The following is a 19,998-nucleotide window of genomic DNA, read 5'->3' on the forward strand; positions in this document are numbered from 1 at the left end:
AATAATGAACACTGAATTTTAAATTAAGTTCCTTAAGACTGCTGAGAAACGAAGCAGCTATTTCTTAAGGGCTTCATTTCTCCTTGTGCCTTCCTTCACTATGGATGAGTAGATGGATGGATAAATGGATGGCTGGAGATATATACATACATAATTCATGTAGAAAATGAGTTTATATGTTTAAGAAATTTCAAGTTGATACTATGGACCAATTTGTAACTATTTTATATTGAACACCTAATATGTGTCAGAAACTGTTAAATGCTGAAATATAGAGGTGAACAAAAATAGACACTGTCTTTGGTCTCATGGGGCTCACAGTCTCTGGGAAAAACAGATATTAGTAAAATAATTACAGAAATGTGTGATTACAGTGAGAAGTGCAGATTTATAAAAAGATACATGGTGCCTCAAGAATGTGGATCAAGGGGTCCTGACTAATGGAGTTCAGAGGCAGTGTTGGTCAGACAAGGCTTCACTGAGGAAACGAGGCCAAACTAAAATCCAAAGGATCCGGGGAATTAATGCCATAGAAATGGAGGCGGAGCAAGGGTGGGAGTGAAGCAGAACTGTGAACAGCATTTGCAAAAACCTCTGTGGTGAACAGACAGCGCTGTGCGCTGTGCGTTAGAAGCTTGCAGGCCACGTGCAGGAGTATAGTCTTTATCCTAAGTGCAGTGGAAAACCTTTGAAGGAATTTTTAACTTGGTAACACTTCAAATTTTATCCTGACTGACCTTTTCCCTTCAAATGAATCTGGTAGGTTTAGTTTTAAAGCAGCATTCCCAGGATGTCTGACATTGCATCAGTCTGTCCTAACGTGTAGTATTTATTCACATTCAGTTGCTTTCTGCCTGATTGAACATTATTCTACCAGGATTTTCTGACGGACTTGGTGATGTCTGAGGTGGATCGTTGTGGAGAACATGATGTCTTGATCTTCAGAGAGAACACCATTGCCACCAAATCCATTGAGGAATACCTCAAGTTGGTGGGACAACAGTATCTTCACGATGCACTGGGTATGGAGAAGAAAAATATCTCTATTCTTTCCCTTTTGATTTTTAGGTTATTTCACCCTCATGAAACAACCAACTGGAACTCAAATTCTGAACGTTATTTAGTTCCAACTGATTAAAGTGTTAAAATTGGAGTTTCAATTGTAGGAAGTGTCGACAATACTCACCAGGGGAGGAATAGAAGATCTGTTTCTTATACCATGTACCATGAGAAAGCTCATGAGCACAGGCAGTACCCCCATGCCCTCAAGTTCCTGACATTCTGAGACATACAGTGATGTTAGTAATGAGATGTTACATCTAGTTGATCTGTTTCCTCTGAAGTCTTGGGTATTTACATCATGATATATTGGGTTGGCAAAAGGTTCATTTGGGTTTTTCCATACCATCTTATGGAAAAACTACAACAGACTTTTTGGCTAACCCAATAAATACATAACCTAAGTTTTGAAAGTGTTAGCATTTGTTATCATGCATCAGCAACGGAGAAAGTCCTGCCAGTTCCCACAACTCCCAGTTTCTGCCTTCAAGACCTACAGACTTTGTCATGACAACTAAGTTTTCTCCAATCAGTAGTTCTTACTGACTGGGTCACCCACTTACAGCTCCATGTTTGGTCATAAACTTCAGGTGTTACCACTAGAGTAAGGCACTGTCCTTGGCACTTCATTGTACATTATGATAAAGCAGACATGAGTTCCTTAAAGAACATTGTCATTATCTTTATGTCCCCAGTCCTTCACACAGAATGTAGAACAGCATTGTCCTAAAGGAACTTAATGTGAGTCACATGTAATTTATATTTTCTAGTAGTCACAGTATAAAAAAGGGGCAAGAGAAACAGGTAAATTTAATTCCAATAACATTTTATTCAAACCAGTATATCCAAATATTATTTATTATATCATCAATATAAGAATTATAAACAAAATACTTTACTTTTTTCATGCTTTTTGAAATTATGTGTATTTTATCTACATTTATTGCATGGTCAGTTGCAGTAGCCACATTTCAAGTGCTCAATAGTCACATGTGACTGTCAAGAGTAGACAGGTGTTGTGTTGAAGGCAAGAAATAAGACTGAATGAGGTAATCCCCAGTGAGGTAATAGGACTTGGCAACTCTTCCATTTGTGGGAATGGGGCAGGGTGTGGTAGGGGAGGAGGTCAAATATTACAGTGAATTTGGGGCCTTTGTGAGTGACAAGAAAGATGATGAGATTCTTTTTTTTTTTTTTGATGATGAGATTCTTAACAGAAAGAGAACATAAAAGTAGTACTCTCGAAAGAATGAGAAATGATATTTTCACTTCACTGTATTTAACTTGAAGTTCAAGTGGGAAGTCCCAGGGGTTCTAGGCAGGACATCCCAAGACTTCTGTCTAGCTGGCTGGTGGAAGTTTAGGACTGTTACCCATGTGGAAGGAATCAATGAAACTACCAGATTACAGGAGAAAGAGAATAGGGCCAAAGACAGATCTGACAGTGTTCCTGGCTTACAGTGTAGAAAGAAGCAGAGGAATGTGAGAAGAGATCGGAGATAGAGGAAATGTGCATGCCTGTGCGAAAAAAAAAAGAAGAAGGAAGAGTCTTAGACACCAAGAGGAAAAAAGCATTAAGAGAGTCAGAGATTAAGGAAGGTAAAGAGTCAAAGAAAAACATGGCTGTTGATTTCGCTCATTAGTGATGCCTGGGATTGTTCTCAGGAGCCAGGTCACAGGACGTAAAAAGTGAATGACTGCTTGAGGAACAGCAGGTAGACACTGTGTTGGACTGTGAGTGCTGGGCTCACTGTAGTAGCAGTTAATTCCTACTCTAGAGAAGTAAATTTTTTCTTCTCCTGCTTCCTATCTTCATTTTTTTTTTAAGCCATATGCTTTAGTTTAAGATCTAATGGGAATTTAGAAGAATGGCGAAAATGGACTTTCATTGACTTTAGGAAAGGTACAGAATCAGTGTCATATAAAAAACTTATTACAGTCATATCATGAATTATATATCATAATTTGCTTTAATGATTTGCACCACCTTATAAAAACCAATAATGATGCATCTCAAACAGTATTCTCTATTCTGGAGAGATAAAGAGGTAGATATTTGTTGACCATCTACTGCTTAAAAATCAAATATTCATATTCCACCATTCAATGTACTAACCAGGATTTCCAAATGAAATAATTCCTGAAGTGAAAAGGAGAGACAAGTCCTTTGATAGAACAGTTAATAATTAAATATCTGATTGGCTCATTGAGATATGAAAATTCAGTGAGCAGGGGAAGAAATTCACGTAACCCCACAAAGATCTCTGTTATCATTTTTGTAACCCAAGAGCAAGGGCCAGGGTGGTGAAAATGGGTGCTGCTTCCAAGACACAAGCAAAATTAATTAGTAAGCTTCTTCAGGACAGATGCTGCTGTCTTCTCCCCATCTAACTCTCCATATTTCTAGTTAGCCTTTTAATCCTAGATTCTTGGTATCTAATTTTTCTCCTGTATTTTATTTTTTTATGACAAATTCTGTTTTGAAAACAATTTACAGAATACATCTTAGCACCAGTATAAATTAAGACTTATTTTGTATAGTTCAAAATAGTAATAAGTGATTTTCCAAAAGTAACCCTGAAGAAGTGCAAAATTTTCAGTTCCCTTAGAAAGATTGTTTTTTTCATCATAGGATACTGTACTTGCTACAGCAGGAGCCTCTAATCATAAAATTAAATAAGACTTCATGGTAAGTTTTAAATAAAAAAACTTCACAGTGAAGTCTTAGTAAAACCAAAAAATCACATTAATAAGTACAGCTGAGCACTCTGAATAATTCAAGTTTTACTGTATTTCATACAGTTTGGGCAAAAAAAAAAATAGATGTTATTTGCAGACTGCCTGAAGAATGCTTAGAGAAAACTGAGTTAAAAGTTGCCAATCAAATTAAAGAATATCTGCCTGCTTTTTAGCCAGTCTTCATTTATCTTGATTAAAAGCATTAATGTTGATAGCATAGACTCTGCCTCAATTAGACTTAAATCTTTCATCCATTAACCCCTTTTACTTTTCTAATTGAAATCAGATTTCGTGTTGATGTCCTGTGACACACAGGAAATACCATCTTCTGTGACATACAGAAAGGGCTCTAACATGGCCTGATTCCCACCATTGACGGCGGAGGCAAATTTCCTTTTAACAATAATATATCCATACCTATTGGCTTATTTCTACACATGAAATTTGGGTGCTAGAAAGTAATGAGATAATGAAACATTATAGAACATTGTCAGTTCAGTTCAGTCTCTCAGTCGTGTCTGACTCTTTGCAACCCCATGAATCACAGCACTCCAGGCCTCCCTGTCCATCACGAACTCCCGGAGTTCACGCAAACTCAAGTCCATCGAGTCGGTGATCCCATCCAGCCATCTCATCCTCTGTCGTCCCCTTCTCCTCCTGCCCCCAATCCCTCCCATCATCAGTCTTTTCCGATGAGTCTTCACATGAGGTGGCCAAAGTATTGGAGTTTCAGCTTCAGCATCATTCCTTCCAAAGAACACCCAGGGCTGATCTCCTTTAGAATAGACTGGTTGGATCTCCTTGCAGTCCAAGGGACTCTCAAGAGTCTTCTCCAACACCACAGTTCAAAAGCATCAATTCTTTGGCTCTCAGCTTTCTTCACAGTCCAACTCTCACATCCATACATGGCTACTGGAAAAACCATAGCCTTGACTAGATGGACCTTTGTTGGCAAAGTAATGTCTCTGCTCCCCCCCACCCCCGCTGGCCCCCAGCAAGGCCAGAGAGCAGATATGAAAGGATTAAATCTGTCTCAATAATTTGTAATCAGCTAATGGCACCCCACTCCAGTACTTTTGCCTAGAAAATCCCATGGATGGAGGAGCCTGGTAGGCTGCAGTCCATGGGGTCGCTAGAGTCGGACACGACTGAGCGACTTCACTTTCACTTTTCAGTTTCATGCATTGGAGAGGGAAATGGCAACCCACTCCAGTGTTCTTGCCTGGAGAATCCCAGGGACGGGGGAGCCTGGTGGACTGCCGTCTATGGGGTCGCACAGAGTCGGACACGACTGAAGCGACTTAGCAAGCAAGCAAGCAAAACAGCCTCTAGGTGCAGATCTATAAAAGTTCACTTTTCAGTGTGGTACTTGCCACATTATCAGACACATAGGTTATAGTTTCAAAAGTGAAAAGAGTTTTCTCAATTTCGGAGGATTTTAATTATAATCAGGTAAAAGAAAAAAACTTTAGACAGTCAATTTGCTTCCAGACCCTTGAGTTATTTATTTGGTTCTTTTTTTGAAGGAAAAGAGAAAAATACTCTCAGAATTCACAAGTTAGTATTATTTCCCCCAGAATAGGTACAACTCATTAAGCCGAATATTAATGATATAAATTTAGAGGCGGATTGATCTTTACATCAAGTATTTGACATTGATGACTTAGTTTTAAATTCTGGTACTCTTTAAAATGAGGTGAAATCTGTGGGCGCACAGAGCCTAGGTGACACTGAGAATGTGTTCAGTAGAAATCTTGTGAGAGTTGGTAAACAATTTGAAAGCCTTTGGTTTTTTTCACTTGATGAAAAGTTATTTTACTAACTTTGGTTTTTTTTACTTGATGAAAAGTTATTTTAAAACTACAAAGTATGTACATAACACTTACTGTGGGGGCCCCTACTAAGTACCCAGGCACCATATTAGACACTTTTCTTTTCATGCCCTATTCCTCACCATAGCTCCAGCAGGTTGGAGTTCTTAACACTATTTTCCAAATAAGGCACCCGAAACTCAGACCAGTTAAGTGACTTTTCAGGCCCCCCACAGTTGGCTAAGTGATGGGTCCAGGATTTGACCCTAGATCTGTCTGGTTCCAGAGCCTTTAATTGTTCTCTGCATCACTTTCTTTTCTGTGCATCATTTAAATTCCTGTCCTCCAAGCATTTTACTTCCAAATAACCACTTCCCATCCTCTATCACAGCTATTTTTTTTTAATCTTTCCTTTACCTTAGTACTAGCCATTTTGATAGAAAATACTCTTTGTTATTGCTTCTACTTCTTAATTTTTTTGTAGAAATTACTGTTCACTTCCATGATATCTATTAGTAACTAGCCTGAACTTCAGTTACTATGAACAGATTTGGAAGGAGCTTTGAAAGATCTACTCCTTTTTCATAAAGATGTATTAAAAAAAAAAAAGAAAACCATACTACCATTTCTGACAACTATTTTTTGAGTTCCTGCAATGCTTTGGGGGAGAAAGCAATGGCGACCCACGCCAGTACTCTTGCCTGGAAAATCCCATGGACGGAGGAGCCTGGTAGGCTGCAGTCCATGGGGTTGCGAAGTCGGACACGACTGAGCAACTTCACTTTCACTTTTTACTTTCATGTATTGGAGAAGGAAATGGCAACCCACTCCAGCGTTCTTGCCTGGAGAAACCCAGGGATGGAGGAGCCTGGTGGGCTGCCGTCTATGGGGTCGCACAGAGTCGGGCACGACTGAAGCGACTTAGCAGCAGCAGCAGCAATGCTTTGGAAGCTACTTGATAGGCTTGGGATTTGAACTTGAATAGAACCCAGTCCCTGATCTTCAGTGGTATTCATCCTGAAGATGAGATGAGTGTGTGAACAAGTAAGCACAAAATAGCATGAAGCATAGAACAGAACAGATACAAGGTATGGTTCATAAAGGAGGATAAACAGATTAGGTAAAGATTTGCTCTTTCAGGAAATACTGGGCATATCTCTACAAAGGATAAGATGTATGAACAGGGCATCTAAACTAAATTTATTTGGAAAAACATCCAAATTATATACAGAGATGCTGTGCTGTGTGCTATGTGGAATTACTATCCCCGTTAGGAGACGTGGGCCTAGAATTACCTGAATCTGAGTTTGGCACTCAGTTTGGCACCAGTATTAGCCCTTAAAAGCTTAGGTGGGCTATTTGGTCAGACCTGGGGTATTTATTCTTCTAAAATAGTAACAACATTATTTATAACGTAGAGAGGCGTTTAATGAGTTCCTGCTAATTAAATATATTTGTGGTTTCAGGTAAAAGATGTAAAGTTGTAGCATTTTTAAAGTAGTTTCATTATTCTTTTTATAAATATCATGATGGCAATGTTAATGAGTGCTGTTTTTCCACTTCAGGATAAGGAAAATAAACAAGACATGTAGGAGGTGATAAATCTTAGCTTCCAAAACAATACCCTTTCGTGAACAGTCTTGTGCCCTCCGTGTCAGGCACCAGAAAGAGTTCCCTATTACACAGTTTAGTACAGAAATCCTAAATTCTTTTGTACTATTCAGGAAGACACTATTTATAGTTATCCGATCCATCATCATCTCGTCTTCAAATAGGGGAGTTCATCAAAGCGTTGTATGAGTCAGATGAAAACTGTGAAGTGGATCCCAGCAAATGTTCATCCAGTGAACTTCTGGACCATCAGAGCAACCTGAAAATGTGCTGTGAGCTGGCTTTCTGCAAGATCATCAACTCTTACTGGTGAGCTGCTGTCAGTGCTTCATTCCCTGCTTATGGAACTTGACTTTTTTCATATGAAAGTTATCACAGTGTTAACTGTCATTTCCCAACCAAAGGAAGAGAAGTTGAAAGTTTCCCTAACACAGTTTTGTCTAAAATATAAACCTATATTGTAAGAAGTCCCCCTGAACTATCTTCATAAATGTAATCTTTCCCCAGAATATTAACCCCACATCCTCGAATACCAAAAGTACTTTAAGGACTTTTAAACATATTTACTAGTGTCAAAACAGATACGTTAATGATTTCTGATCACTATTCTCACCGGCAGTCAGTAAGATTTTAGATTTGTGATGAGCAGTCTGTAGAGAGATTACGCTGAGCTAGAGTAAACCAAATGGGTTAGTCAGGAGCTGCATGCCATCTTCCCACTTTGCAAAACCTAGTTTACACTAGTTCCTGAGATTTACAGCATCAGGTGTCTGGTCTCCATCTGGATGTCTATGATTTGTCCACCACCTCTCAGCCGTGAATCAACAGAGTTCTCTCTATTATTCCCTCCTCATAGTCTGACTCTGTGGGGCCACAGTGGGATCCACCCGGGCTTTTTTGGGTTCTAGTACTTTTACCTTTGGTCTTTCTTTCTTCCCCAGTGTTTTTCCTCGTGAGCTGAAAGAAGTGTTTGCATCCTGGAAGCAGCAGTGCCTGAACCGCGGCAAGCAGGACATCAGCGAGAGGCTCATCAGCGCCTCGCTGTTTCTCCGTTTTCTGTGCCCGGCCATCATGTCTCCCAGTCTCTTCAACCTCATGCAGGAGTATCCTGATGACCGCACATCTCGGACTCTGACTCTCATTGCCAAGGTCATCCAGAACCTGGCCAACTTTGCCAAGTAGGCGGAGCTACCATAACCACTTTCTCAAAACGTCACTTAAAAGTACATGAGGCTTAACCTTTAGATGAGCATGGGCCACCTCATCACTCATGTTACATGGTTTTCATCGTGATGTTATTAAAAACAGCAAAAAGATTGACATCACTTTGAATATTCACTTTGTAGAGGAATAGTTAAGTAATCCATGCATCCAATGGAATATATGCAGCTACTACAAAATATGTTTACGAATAGTATGGAAAATGATAAAGATGTAATTATATTAAATAAAAAGTGCTGTTTAAAAAAAGAGATAGCCAAAAAGAGAGGACACCAAATGGTGTATATGCTTTTATCCCCCAATATGATATTGCAAAAACCTAAATATAAGAAAGTTGGGAAGGAATTGGCCTGACCCCTTCAAAAAGTCAATATCATGAAAAATGGAAAAGATGAAGTGGGGACTATTCTGGATAAAAGAGACAAGGCAGTGTTTGGATCTGAATTGGAAAAAAATTTATTAAAATCATTTTGGGAATAACTGGTGAAATAGGAACTCTATATGAGATGATTTATAAATAACATTTTCTTAAAGTTTCAGTGTGATAATGGCGTTCGTATGTGTAAGAGTTATTCATTATTCTAGAGAAGTAGGTACTAATGTATTTAGGGGTTATATCTGCAACTTAGTTTAAAATGGTTCAATCAAAAAAAGAGAGACGGTGAAAACAGACTTGGCAAAATGTGAACGGTTGGTTAAGTAGGTAAATGGCATTTGGGATTTGAACTTGAATAGAACCCTGTATATTCTTTGAAATTTTCTGTAGTTGTAAACTTTTTCAAAAAGAAGTTAGGAGAAATCAGCTGGAGAAGAAATGCACTGAACTGTAAACAGCAGATATGTTTGGGTGGTAGAGTTGGTACAGCCATCCTTTTTTCTTTCCACTTTTCAGTGTTTTCAAATTTTTCTTAAGTTTGTGTAATTCTTATAGTTTATAGGAAATAATTTTAAGAAATCACTGAGAAGCAGTTCACACTGGCAGAATTGATCCCAGATTCTCTCAATATTGAAGCCAAGTATGTTTCTAGTAGCAGTGTATTGAAGGGAAAAATTAGAACTTCAATGAAACACTGTTTTCTAGCATGTGGCTCTTGGAAAGTGCACGAGTTTAACTTTGTGTGCACAACATATATGCCAGCAGAGGAATCTATGTTTACCCATATTTGATCTAATTCTTATAAAAATTGTTGCTAGTTTATTTTAGAACATGTTCTTTGGATTTAAGCTAGGCCCAGAAGATAGCTACAACCTAGACAGACAAAGAAGAGAGGAAATTCTCTAGTAGACATAAATAGCATAAGCAAAGGTTTGGAGAAGAAAAGAAGTATACTATATTTGGGAGATTTTGAAGAAGCTAGTGATACTGAGGTTTATACTGATAATGTTGATACTGGCTTTAAATACCAGGGAAAAAGGACATTGTCTTTACCCTATAGAGAATAGAAAGCTATTCAAAGTTTTTGAGTATTAATGTAATATTAAGAAAGTATGTTTTAATACTTATCACTTACAAATAATAAAACAAATTAGTCACCTCCCTAAAAAAAAAAGTATAGCTCTGTGTAAAGTCAATTCAAAATGATCACACCTCTTTTCCTGAATATGTTCTTTCTCATTTTCTCTCCCTCTACTTCAGATTTGGTAACAAGGAGGAATACATGGCATTCATGAATGATTTTTTAGAACATGAATGGGGTGGAATGAAGCGCTTTCTTTTGGAGATCTCTAATCCAGACACCATCTCAAACACCCCAGGCTTTGATGGTTACATTGATCTGGGCCGAGAGCTTTCAGTTTTGCATTCCTTACTATGGGAAGTAGTTTCCCAACTTGATAAGGTAAAGTAGGCTGGAAGGGCAATGGGAGATGGGAGGTAGAGCACCCTGAGCCACATGAATTCTGGAGAGTGTCTACGGAGTGATCACATTCGTGCTCTCTGCTAGTTGAAAGCAACCTTTTGACCTAGAAGTCTGGGAGGAAATTGTTATTATTTCTAAGTAAAATGTGTGCCCTAACCAACCAGGAAATTCTAGAAACTCATGAAATTATAAACATTTATTTTAAAGTAGTTACCTTGATTAATGGGGTATATATTTCTATAAATATGTGTGTGTATTTGCCTAGAAACTAATATTGAATATTGATGTGTGATGCGTTATTCATGGAGTGTAGAATGAGATGAAACCTCATATAGTAATTTCTAACAAAAGTGTGGACTTAAGAAAATACTGAGACTATCGTGTTTAAGTAACTTACCATGAGATTTATTTTATCATACAAGTCAGAGGGTTTACTATAACTATTGGTGTCTATAGAGTTATACGGGATCTGAAAATCCTTATTTTTTTCCTCTGCAGATGTGAATTAATATAGAAAATGATCATTTTAATCCTTTATTTTCTGACTATAAGCTAAAAAGTATATATCATATTAATAACTAAATGTATACCTGTCAATCATTTTCTTCCTTCTGGAATTTTGCAAAGAGGAATAGAATTTATTATGGAAAACAGTCTAACATATTTTGGCTAGGTTTATCATAATAATTATTTATTGATGTTTTTGTTTGCCACAGGTACTTTATAAGTATCTGTGGTGGTATGTTAGAATAAACTCAGACAACAAAATTATTTAAATTATTTTTCTGTAATTGTTTTCCTCCATTTCCTATTACCTTTAAAAATGACACACCAATAAAATGGGGAAGAAGAGAGTAAAACTTATTAAAAAAGACTAGTTTCCTAAGGAAATATAAATGGTAGGGTGTCCACTGGTACTAACACATTTATAAAATAATACTGTTTCTTATTCTTATGGACCCATTAGATTTTAAGTTGTGGCTATGCTAAGGGTAAATTCCTTGAATAAGAATCTTGGCTCAAGAAAGTCGAAGGAGTAAAGACATTCTTCAGATGGCCTTTGTCCTCAACCAGGAGTCTACTGATTGTTGAGGAGACAAGGAAAACCCAGAGGCAGCCATATAAAACTACCTAATCATTAAGGATTCCCATAAGACCCCGTGAGAATGAGAATTCCCCAAAGGAAAAAATGATTGAGATGGATAAAGCAAGTTGTAAAAGGTTATTCTTCACTGAATAACACCATCAGTGGGCTGTGGATACAGTTATATCTTGTGAAATCAACCTGGTTTATTCAGGGGCAAAGTCTTTTTAACAGGCTTTACTGTGTAAACACATTTTCTCCTTTTTAATTAATCTGTTTGGTCTTGGGAACCAGCAGTACCTCTAGATGTATCTCATAGAGTTTACCTGATCTTGCTGTTTAAACAAAAACATTGTCTTGCTGATGCAAATTCAGTTGGCAGTAGGTCAGCATTCCCAAGGTTAAATGACTAGTGGATGACAGTGATCAACTGTGTGGCCTGCAGTGCTCTGGACCCCTGAATGCATCACCTTCTTGTATGCTGGCATGCATTTCTTTCCTCACATGATCCCTTCTCTTTGAAAGTTTCATCACACTAGCCAGCCCTCTAGTCCTAAATTCCTTTTTGGTTAGAAGGTGTTTGGTTCTTCCCCTCCCTTCCCCTCCCTTGATCTACCAGCCTCCCAAAGATGTAGTTTGCTTTGCATGCCTATTTTAGTTGGAATGGCAATAGTTTGGTTGTTTTGAGCATGTCTTTTAATTTTTATTTGCATAATCCTAATTTCTATTTCCTTTCTTTCCTCAATGTCTGCTGCATTTTGTTTCGCCTCCTCCATTCATCTCGACGCCATGGTTCTGCTGCTCCATAACAATGCATTATGAACCTGCCACTCCCATACGCAAACACCTACCCTTCCCTTCAACCTCCACCCCTCCATCAATGGCATCGTTGTCCCAAAAACAATCTGTGGTGGATATCGCAATGCTTATTATCCAATTAGGGTGAAAATTCCTTCCTACAGGCAACCGTGGCAAAATTGGGACCTCTCCCTCGTGTTCTTGCTGATATTACCAAATCTCTGACTAATCCTACACCAATACAACAGCAACTGAGACGCTTCACTGAGCATAACTCCAGTCCAAATGTCAGTGGAAGCCTCTCCTCTGGGCTGCAGAAAATATTTGAAGACCCTACTGACAGGTATGAACTTAGGAAAGAACTGGAATTGCTTACCTCAGAGGGAGATGATGTTTAGAGATTTGTGGGGAAATCTATTGAACTTCATTCTTGAATTTACAGCTTTAAACTCATGAGCAATTGGAAAGAATCTTCCGAGATAAATCCAATTGTTTGTCATAATAATACACATAATCTAGGATACTTTTCTCCTAAAATGATATTGTAGAGTTATATTCAAAAAACTTACTTAAATAAAAAAGCCTGGGCTTCCCTGGTGGCTCAGAAGATAAAGAATCTGCCTGCAATGCAGGAGCCCCAGGTTTGATCCCTGAGTCAGGAAGATCCCCTGGAGAAGAGAATGGCTACCCACTCCAGTGTTCTTGCCTAGAGAATCCCATGGACAGAGGAGCCTGGCAGGCTATAGTTTCAGATAGGACTGAGTGATTTAAAAAAACATATGTCCTGCCTAATAGAAGACTAAGGGCTCTATGAAATTGGTATTTTCATGTATTGTAGCACTCAGAGATCTGAGAACCTCAGTTGAAATCAATTTAGAACTGGCTGTGTCAGGCCACATGGCACCCCACTCCAGTACTCTTGCCTGGAAAATCCCATGGATGGAGGAGCCTGGTAGGCTACAGTCCATGGGGTCTCGAAGAGTTGGACACGACTGAGCAACTTCACTTTCACTTTTCACTTTCATGCATTGGAGGAGGAAATGGCAACCCACTCCAATGTTCTTGCCTGGAGAATCCCAGGGACGGGGGAGCCTGGTGGGCAGCCGTCTACGGGGTCGCACAAAGTCAGACACAACTGAAGCGACTTAGCAGCAGCAGTGTCAGCTGGACAGGTGGATACAATGTTAACACTTAGACTTTCTTTTCTATATTGGCAAGACCTGTGCCTGTAGTAGGGATCCTTTGGTTGTACACTGAGGGCTTCTGGAAGGGTTGCTGCTGCTGCTAAGTCGCTTCAGTCGTGTCCGATTCTGTGCAACCCCATGGACTGCAGCCTACCAGGAAGGGTTAGACAGAACCAATTAACTGTGAATTGGAATACCTCGGGTAGTTTAAAACCTAACTAGGAAATGATTGGAATTCTAGTAAAAATCTAAGACAGGGAGGGAGGTGGTCTACATAGTATTATCCCCTGCTGCTGCTGCTAAGTCACTTCAGTCGTGTCTGACTCTGTGCGACCCCATAGACGGTAGCCACCGGGCTCCCCCGTCCCTGGGATTCTCCAGGCAAGAACACTGGAGTGGGTTGCCATTTCCTTCTCCAGTATTATCCCCTACCTTTGGCGAAAAACTGAAAATGTTGGATCTTATTCTGAGTATTGTGATGATGAAATCTGGGCTTAGAAACTAGTAAGGAAGGCTCACCGGGCCTGTGAGCTTTCTGAGGAGTTTATATGCCTGAGTTGAGGAAATCTTAACTGTTAAATTTGCCTCAGGAGTAATGAAGGGTCCTTTCCTTTTTCACAGTGATTTGCACAAACTAAAATCCCCAAGCCAGGACAACACAGACAGTTATTTCAGAGGGAAGACATTATTGCTGGTCCAGCAAGCCTCCTCCCAGAGCATGACTTACTCGGAAAAGGATGAAAAGGAAAGTAGCCTCCCCAATGGCCGCAGCATCTCCCTCATGGACCTTCAGGAGACGCACGCAGCCCAAGCAGAGCATCCATCTGTGATACTCGACGTGCCCATGCGCTTGACCGGAAGCCAGCTCTCCATAACTCAGGTGGCCAGCATCAAGCAACTGCGGGAGACCCAGAGCACCCCCCAGAGTGCACCCCAAGTGCGAAGGCCCCTGCACCCAGCCTTGAACCAGCCAGGCAGCCTCCAGCCCCTGTCCTTCCAGAACCCTGTCTATCACCTCAGTAACCCCATTCCTGCAATGCCAAAGGCCTCTGTGGACTCCAGTTTGGAGAACCTAAGCACTGCCAGTTCCAGGAGCCAAAGTAACAGTGAAGACTTCAAACTCAGCGGACCCAGCAACAGCAGCATGGAGGACTTCACCAAACGGAGCACGCAGAGTGAGGACTTCTCCAGGCGCCACACCATGCCCGACAGACACATACCTCTCGCCCTGCCGCGGCAGAACAGCACGGGGCAGACCCAGCTCCGGAAGATGGACCCGGCGGGGCTGGGCGCCCGAGCCAAAGCCCCGCCGTCCCTGCCGCACAGCGCCTCCCTGCGGAGCACCGGGAGCATGTCGGTGGCATCAGCGGCTCTGGTGGCCGAGCCCCTGCAGAACGGGAGCCGGTCCCGACAGCAGTCCTCTTCCTCCAGAGAGAGCCCGGTCCCCAAAGTGAGAGCCATCCAGAGGCAGCAGACCCAGCAGGTAGGGACGAGCGCCAGAGCGGGACCACCCGCCGCTTGGTCCTGCTGTGTCCTCGGTTCTCTGTCCATACATCACTGGGAAATGCTGTCACTAACAGGGTTTCGGCTTAAAACGATCTTCTGCAACCTTTTAATGGAAAGAGGAAATGAAAAGTTTGGGAGGTTTCTGGCTAGGTGAGGTAGCAGAATGTAGCCTGACTCAACACGCAGGCACCTTTCCATCTCTTCAAGCAGCTGAGCTACCTCTCGGCATCTAGCACAAATCTGTGATGCTGAGAGAATGGTTGGAAACTTAAGGTATGAAATCTATAGCCCAGATCAACTAGGATGTGTTTTGAGAATCTGCACATTTATCCTCCTTATTTTTTTCCCTTAAGATTCCAAACTAAAGTTTTGCATTCTGAGCCAAGAGTTTGATATACCTACTCTCTACTCCACACCCCAGTTCCCTCTGGAAATAGCAAGTCCCATGTGCCTTTTCCTGAAAATGACTAGAAAAATAAGCTGAACACCTGTAGAGGCAAGGTAAAGGAGAGAGGTCATAATATAGAAAGAAACACAGGTGGTTGACAAGTGTTCACTAAATGGTTATGCAAATCTGTTCTTTCTCTGTTTACATGGACAAGCCCAGCTAGTATCACATCTAAACTTAATATAAGATTATCAAACTTTTTTCTTCACAAATAAGAAAGGTTTCTTAAGAATTTAATCATTTCTTCCTTACGTATTACATTTTGAGGCACCTAGACATATTTTGCTCTCGAAATAAACTAAGAGTACATATATACATATCTTACTTTCATCTAAAAAAGAACCTTCTCCTAAAAAGCTTCATTGAATTTTTTTTTAAAACTAATCATTAAACAAGTGATTAAACAAATTCTATGACAAATCCTTTAGTCAGCAGAATCACTGGTCAGAGGAGACTGCAATGAGACACCAATGTATCTCTTTAATATATTTCCATTTTTATAGATAGGCATTTACTGATTTGGCTCTTTCTGCCTCCTCTCTGCTGTAATCAGAGCCCTTGCCACTACTTTGATAATTATTGTTTTTTTTAAAAAAAGTAGAATGTTTACAGAATCCTTGGATACAGAAGTAGAAGAAGGGATGAAAAACTTAGGTAGATTCTGGTAGCCAAGTTCCTGGGCAAAACCTCCTAGTTGGTCACTTCTTTTTTGAGAAATACTTTTTCTTCAGTCTTAAATTTTTCATATTTTTTTGTTATATTTCCCAAAATTTCATCAATTCATTTGATTAAATGCACATTTTCATTTAAAGAAAAGGAAAAAAGAAAATTTACATAAAGATTACATTATATAATTTTTTTCCTTTCTTTGAATGAAAATGCTTTTCTATATATCTTTTGTGTGTGTATATATGTTTTATATACATTTAATTTGTGTTAGGAAGCTGTCAGTCTTTCACATCTTATTGTGAATAAGTTTCCACACTTGCTTTTATGCTAGCTTCTAGTTGAGATCAGCCCCTTTCAGAGAACTGAAGTGTTTATTGAGAGAAGAGAAAAGTAATTTTAGAGATGGAATACTGTGTAGAGGCAAGTGTCTACATGGGGCATTAAGTGCAACATGAAGGCCCTGAGGATGAGAGCAGGAGTAGAGAAGAATATCAGATTGGCAGAGAGGGGCAAGACAGGGCAGAGGGCCCTCTGCCTACTTTGCAAAGTTGGACTTAGTTCAAACTCTAAACAGAAAAGAAGAATGCTTACCCTTCCCTGCTTTATCATGTTGTCCTCAGTTCCCAGGATCCATGATTCAGACTATTTATAGATACTGTAAATTAAATAGCCTTTTGTGTGACCACCTGAAACTGTCATTTATAATATCTCTGCTATATGGAAATTTAACACCTATCATGGCAGCACTACATGATTCTATGTGGGAATAGAAAACTTTCCAGATGGATGAAGGTAGCAAATGAAAATGGTCTTCAGACACCAATTAAAATGCTTTCTAGCCATAGCCATTAATGAGCTTGGGAATGTCTCTGTTACATTGTCCTGAAGTGGGGCATAGCCGTAGCAGGATGCCCCAGCACAACTTTAAATATTCATCTCTGGTTGTGCCTTTGCTGGTAATGCCACTGTCATATCAGTTAAACTGGAAATCGCTGTATTTTGATTGCTCACATTTCTGGTTTTTTTCCTAACACTGACTTTTTCTATGCAGATGGTTTATTCTTTCAAGCTTATGTTGTTGTTGTTGTTCGGTTCTTTTTTTTTCCTGCTTGCTTTTCTCATCTCATTCCTATGAAGCCTCTGATGTTCTATCTAATCAGCACATTTTTTACATAAATTCCTTTACATATTTTAATTGCAAATTATTATGCTGGAGAATTCTTCTCTCCCCCAATACTGGAGGATTTCTTTGGGGGATTGTTCTACAGGCATTTATACTTATGGGAGGCTTTGTCCCATGCAAATTCCATTTGTATCTTGGCACAAAGGAGCAGCCATTGTTGACAATGTAACTAGCTTCAGTCCTTCTCCATCCACTGAGTAGGAAGTTGAACAGTCTACAGAGAAGGAATATTTTAGGAAGCCATCTTTTAATTTTTGGACCCTTTTTGGCTTTTTAATAATTTTCCTCTTCATCTTTTTTGATCTGTCATATACTCTGTGTGCATAATAGACTTTATTTACAATATATGAGTTGTACAGATACAATATGTTACCTAACCTTAGAAATTCCAATTTGAAGATGCTTTTTAACTAGGTATTTGCCAAGTCTATTAGAATGATGCTACAGTTTTCACTTTGGGATTTGTTGAACCCTCCACCGAAGAATTGATGCTTTTGAACTGTGGTATTGGAGAAGGCTCTTGAGAGTCCCTTGGACTGCAAGGAGATCCAACCAGTCCATTCTGAAGGAGATCAGCCCTGGGATTTCTTTGGAAGGAATGATGCTAAAGCTGAAACTCCAGTACTTTGGCCACCTCATGCGAAGAGTTGACTCATTGGAAAAGACTCTGATGCTGGGAGGGATTGGGGGCAAGAGGAGAAGGGAACGACAGAGGATGCGATGGCTGGATGGCATACTGACTTGATGGACGGGAGTCTCAGTGAACTCTGGGAGTTGGTGACGGACAGGGAGGCCTGGCATGCTGCGATTCATGGGGTCGCAAAGAGTCGGACACGACTGAGCGACTGATCTGATCTGATCTGATCCCCTAACCAACCTCTTCTAGGATTCTCAGAGTTTACTGATTTAGTCAGCCCTTTCTTTGGTGTTGATAGGAGAAGTGGCCTTCATTTTTGGGAACCTGATTATTTCAGATTAGGAGGAAGTTGAAAGTAGCACGTCTTATTTATGTCTAGTAACTAAACAGGGAACTGGCCTATTCTCAGTCAGCCTCAAGCATAGCCAGGCTAACCAAGATCAATGGAAACTGCTTTCTCTGGCCCTTTTTGCCCTAAAACAAATTATTTTTCCCAGAGACACCCTATATAAGCTCTATCTCAGAAGAATGATATTCCTGTTAGGAATTCCTGCTCCTTCTCATTTTATCTTTTTCATCTTTTATGATCCACTGTTGAACGTCAGTGGAGAAAATGTTCTTCTGAAGGCTATAGCTAAGCAACTTATCAATCTCTCCTCTCAATTTGTTTGACTATAAACTAGAAGAAATAAATTTTCTTATCTTATAAAGGAGATGGAACAATCTCTGAGAAAAAGCCCTTTGATGTACTTCCAAAGGACTGGAGGAAAAACATAGAGTATCTTTCTCCTAGTGATAAATTGTACTTTGGTATGAATTCTAAAGAAAATCCAAAGTAATAGTAAATGGATGATATTTTATTGAGCATCCATTGCACAATGACATAGTCACTACCATTCAAAAAAAAAATCCTGTGACATATGGGGCCATGCTTCAAGGGTTGAGAGTCTAATTAAGAAATAAGACCAGCATTCATAAGACCAGTAAAATAAATATAAAAGACAGTATTTAGTTCTTTCATTTGAAGAATATATTGTAATAAAAATAATTTTTAAATAAATATCACCTCCATTGTTGTCCAGTATAGATAATTATTTCTTATTTGTTCAGTATTATTTTTTCTGTTTTTATAATCAGTTCAGTCAATTCAATCACTCAGTTGTGTACAACTCTGCAACTTCCTGGACTGCAGGACACCAGGCTTCTGTATCCATCACCCACTCCCTGAGCATGCTCAAACTCATGTCCATCACCTTTATGTTGCCATCCAAGCATCTCATCCTCTGTCATCCCCTTCTCCTCCTGCCTTCAATCTTTCCCAGTATCAGGGTCTTTTCCAGTGAGTCATTTCTTCACATCAGGTGGCCAAAGTATTTCAGCTTCAGCATCAGTCCTTCCAATGAATATTCAGGACTGATTTCCTTTAGAATTGACTGGTTTGATCTCCTTGCAGAGACTTAGTCAGCCCTTTCTAGGTTTTATCATAAATACAAGTAGTTCTGTTAGTCTGATTTAGTTTTTCAAAACTTACTGACCACCTACCATATGCCATGGGGCATCCCAGGTGGTGCTAGTAAAGAACCCACCTGCCAGTGCAGGAGATGTAAGAGATGCGGGTTTGATCCCTGGGAAGATCCCCCCTGGAGACGGGAATGGCTGCCCACTCCAGTATTCTTGCCTAGAGAATACCATGGACAGAGGAGCCTGGGGGGCTACAGTTCATAGAGTCAAAGAGAGCTGGACATGACTGAAGCAACTTAGCATGCATGCACTGTAGGCCGTGCAAAGTGCTAGGAATATATATTAGGAAAAACAGATTTAACCAGTAAAATAGGAATAGGGTGAAATGCCCAGTTCCCATTGTACCCTCTTATAATTCACTGGACATAGTCCCTGTGCTGATACGGTAGCTACCACCACCACCAGTGAAATGAACTAACTCTTGCTTTTCCAACTTCTCACTTTACAGTTAGTGCCCGGATTACCTAAGGAGTTGTTTTCAATATGCTTCTAGGGGCTAAGATCTCTCCTTAGTATGTTCTTAGGGATACTATTAGTTTGTAGTGCATTTATTGACACTCATTAATTAGTTCCTTGTAACAAATCACAGGGAAGGAAAGTTCTTTCAAGCAACATATTGTTAACTATAAAGCAGAAAGCTATTAAATTAGCTTCCTTGAAGTTATAAA

The 19,998-nt window shown here is 39.8% G+C and overlaps 1 protein-coding gene across 10 annotated transcripts in view; it reads left to right on the plus strand.

Moving 5' to 3' along the window:
• The window catches only part of RASAL2 (RAS protein activator like 2), a 397,112-nt gene that overhangs the window by 359,283 nt on the left and 17,831 nt on the right, over positions 1-19,998 (plus strand). For 7 of the 10 annotated variants that reach the window (XM_070768498.1, XM_070768499.1, XM_070768496.1 and 4 more), the window contains 6 exons: positions 878-1,022; positions 7,385-7,529; positions 8,162-8,398; positions 10,078-10,279; positions 12,326-12,525; positions 13,988-14,849. In XM_070768498.1, coding sequence (XP_070624599.1) covers positions 878-1,022; positions 7,385-7,529; positions 8,162-8,398; positions 10,078-10,279; positions 12,326-12,525; positions 13,988-14,849 — 1,791 coding nt within the window. The remainder of the gene's footprint in view (positions 1-877; positions 1,023-7,384; positions 7,530-8,161; positions 8,399-10,077; positions 10,280-12,325; positions 12,526-13,987; positions 14,850-19,998) is intronic. The other 3 variants (XM_070768500.1, XM_070768497.1, XM_019976532.2) reach the window with 1 other exon arrangement.

This window comes from Bos indicus, chromosome 16 (genome assembly GCF_029378745.1).
Source record: "Bos indicus isolate NIAB-ARS_2022 breed Sahiwal x Tharparkar chromosome 16, NIAB-ARS_B.indTharparkar_mat_pri_1.0, whole genome shotgun sequence".
NCBI lineage: Eukaryota > Metazoa > Chordata > Mammalia > Artiodactyla > Bovidae > Bos > Bos indicus.